At 60.3% G+C, this 1,030-nt stretch overlaps 1 protein-coding gene across 1 annotated transcript; it reads right to left on the reverse strand.

Annotated features, from left to right (window-relative positions):
* Nucleotides 1-497: 497 nt before the first annotated feature.
* On the reverse strand, nucleotides 498-818 carry LOC147991144 (uncharacterized). The gene has a single exon (XM_087538540.1). It carries the CDS (start codon nucleotides 816-818, stop codon nucleotides 498-500), a length of 321 nt encoding a protein of 106 aa, XP_087394666.1.
* Between the last annotated feature and the right edge of the window lie 212 nt (nucleotides 819-1,030).

Here is a 1,030-nt window from a genome sequence, read left to right on the forward strand (position 1 = left end):
TTCTTCTTCAGGACGAGGACAGGGTTGGCCAGCCACTCGGGTTGAAATACTTCCATGATGAAGTCGGCCGCCAAGAGCTTGGCGACCTCTTCACCGATGGTCCTTCTCTTCTCTTTGGAAAAGCGTCATAGGGGTTGACGGACAGGCTTGGCGTCCTTGCGGGCGTGGAGTTTGTGCTCGGCGTACTTCCTCGCGATACCCGGCATGTCCTTGGGGGTCCATGCAAAAATATCCCGATTCTCACGGAGGAAGTCGACGAGTTCGCCTTCCTATTTGCTGTCGAGGCGGGCGCCCATGACAACGTACTTGCTGCAACTGGGATCCTCCCGGTTCTGCTTCACCTTCTTGGTCTCTTTGGAGGGCTTGAACACGGCCTCATCGGCCGGCTCCTCGGTCGGGATCTGGGCGGCCGACGCCTCCTGGGCCAAGGCAACGATCCGGTCGAGTTGGCGCCGCTCCTCGACTACGACCAGTGACTTGGCTAGCTTGGCGCCGTCTCAGGCGCAGTCCAGGGACTTGTGGTAGTCGCCGGTGATGGTGATGAGGCCCTTTGGACTCGGCAGCCTCATCTTCAGGTAGGCGTAGTGGGGGACCACCATGAACTTGGTGAGTGCGGGCCTACCCAGCAGTGCATGGTACGCACTGGACAGGTCCACCACCTCAAACCAGATTGGCTCGCGTCGGAAGCGGCCGCTGTTGCCGAATAGGACGTCGAGCTGGATCCGGCCGATTGGGGAGCAGGAGAGGCCAAGAACGATGTCGTGGAAGATCGTCCGGGTTGGCTCCAGGTCCTTGGCCTCGAGGCCAAGCTTGGTCATGGTGTCACGCTAGAGAATGTTGATGCTGTTGCTGTTGTCGATGAGAACTCGGGAGAACTTGCACGTGCACCGGGGCGCGACGATGGTGGGGTCGAGGACGAGAGCGTAACCACCCGGGTTTGGCATGACGGCCGGGTGGACTTCCCGGGTCCAGGTGACTGGGCGTTCTGACCAATGCATGTACTCAGTCTTGGCCGGGACGACGGTGTTCA

The sequence above is a fragment of the Triticum urartu genome, chromosome 1A (genome assembly GCF_056163025.1).
Source record: "Triticum urartu cultivar PI428250 chromosome 1A, HENAU_Tu73, whole genome shotgun sequence".
In the NCBI taxonomy this organism is placed as follows: domain Eukaryota; kingdom Viridiplantae; phylum Streptophyta; class Magnoliopsida; order Poales; family Poaceae; genus Triticum; species Triticum urartu.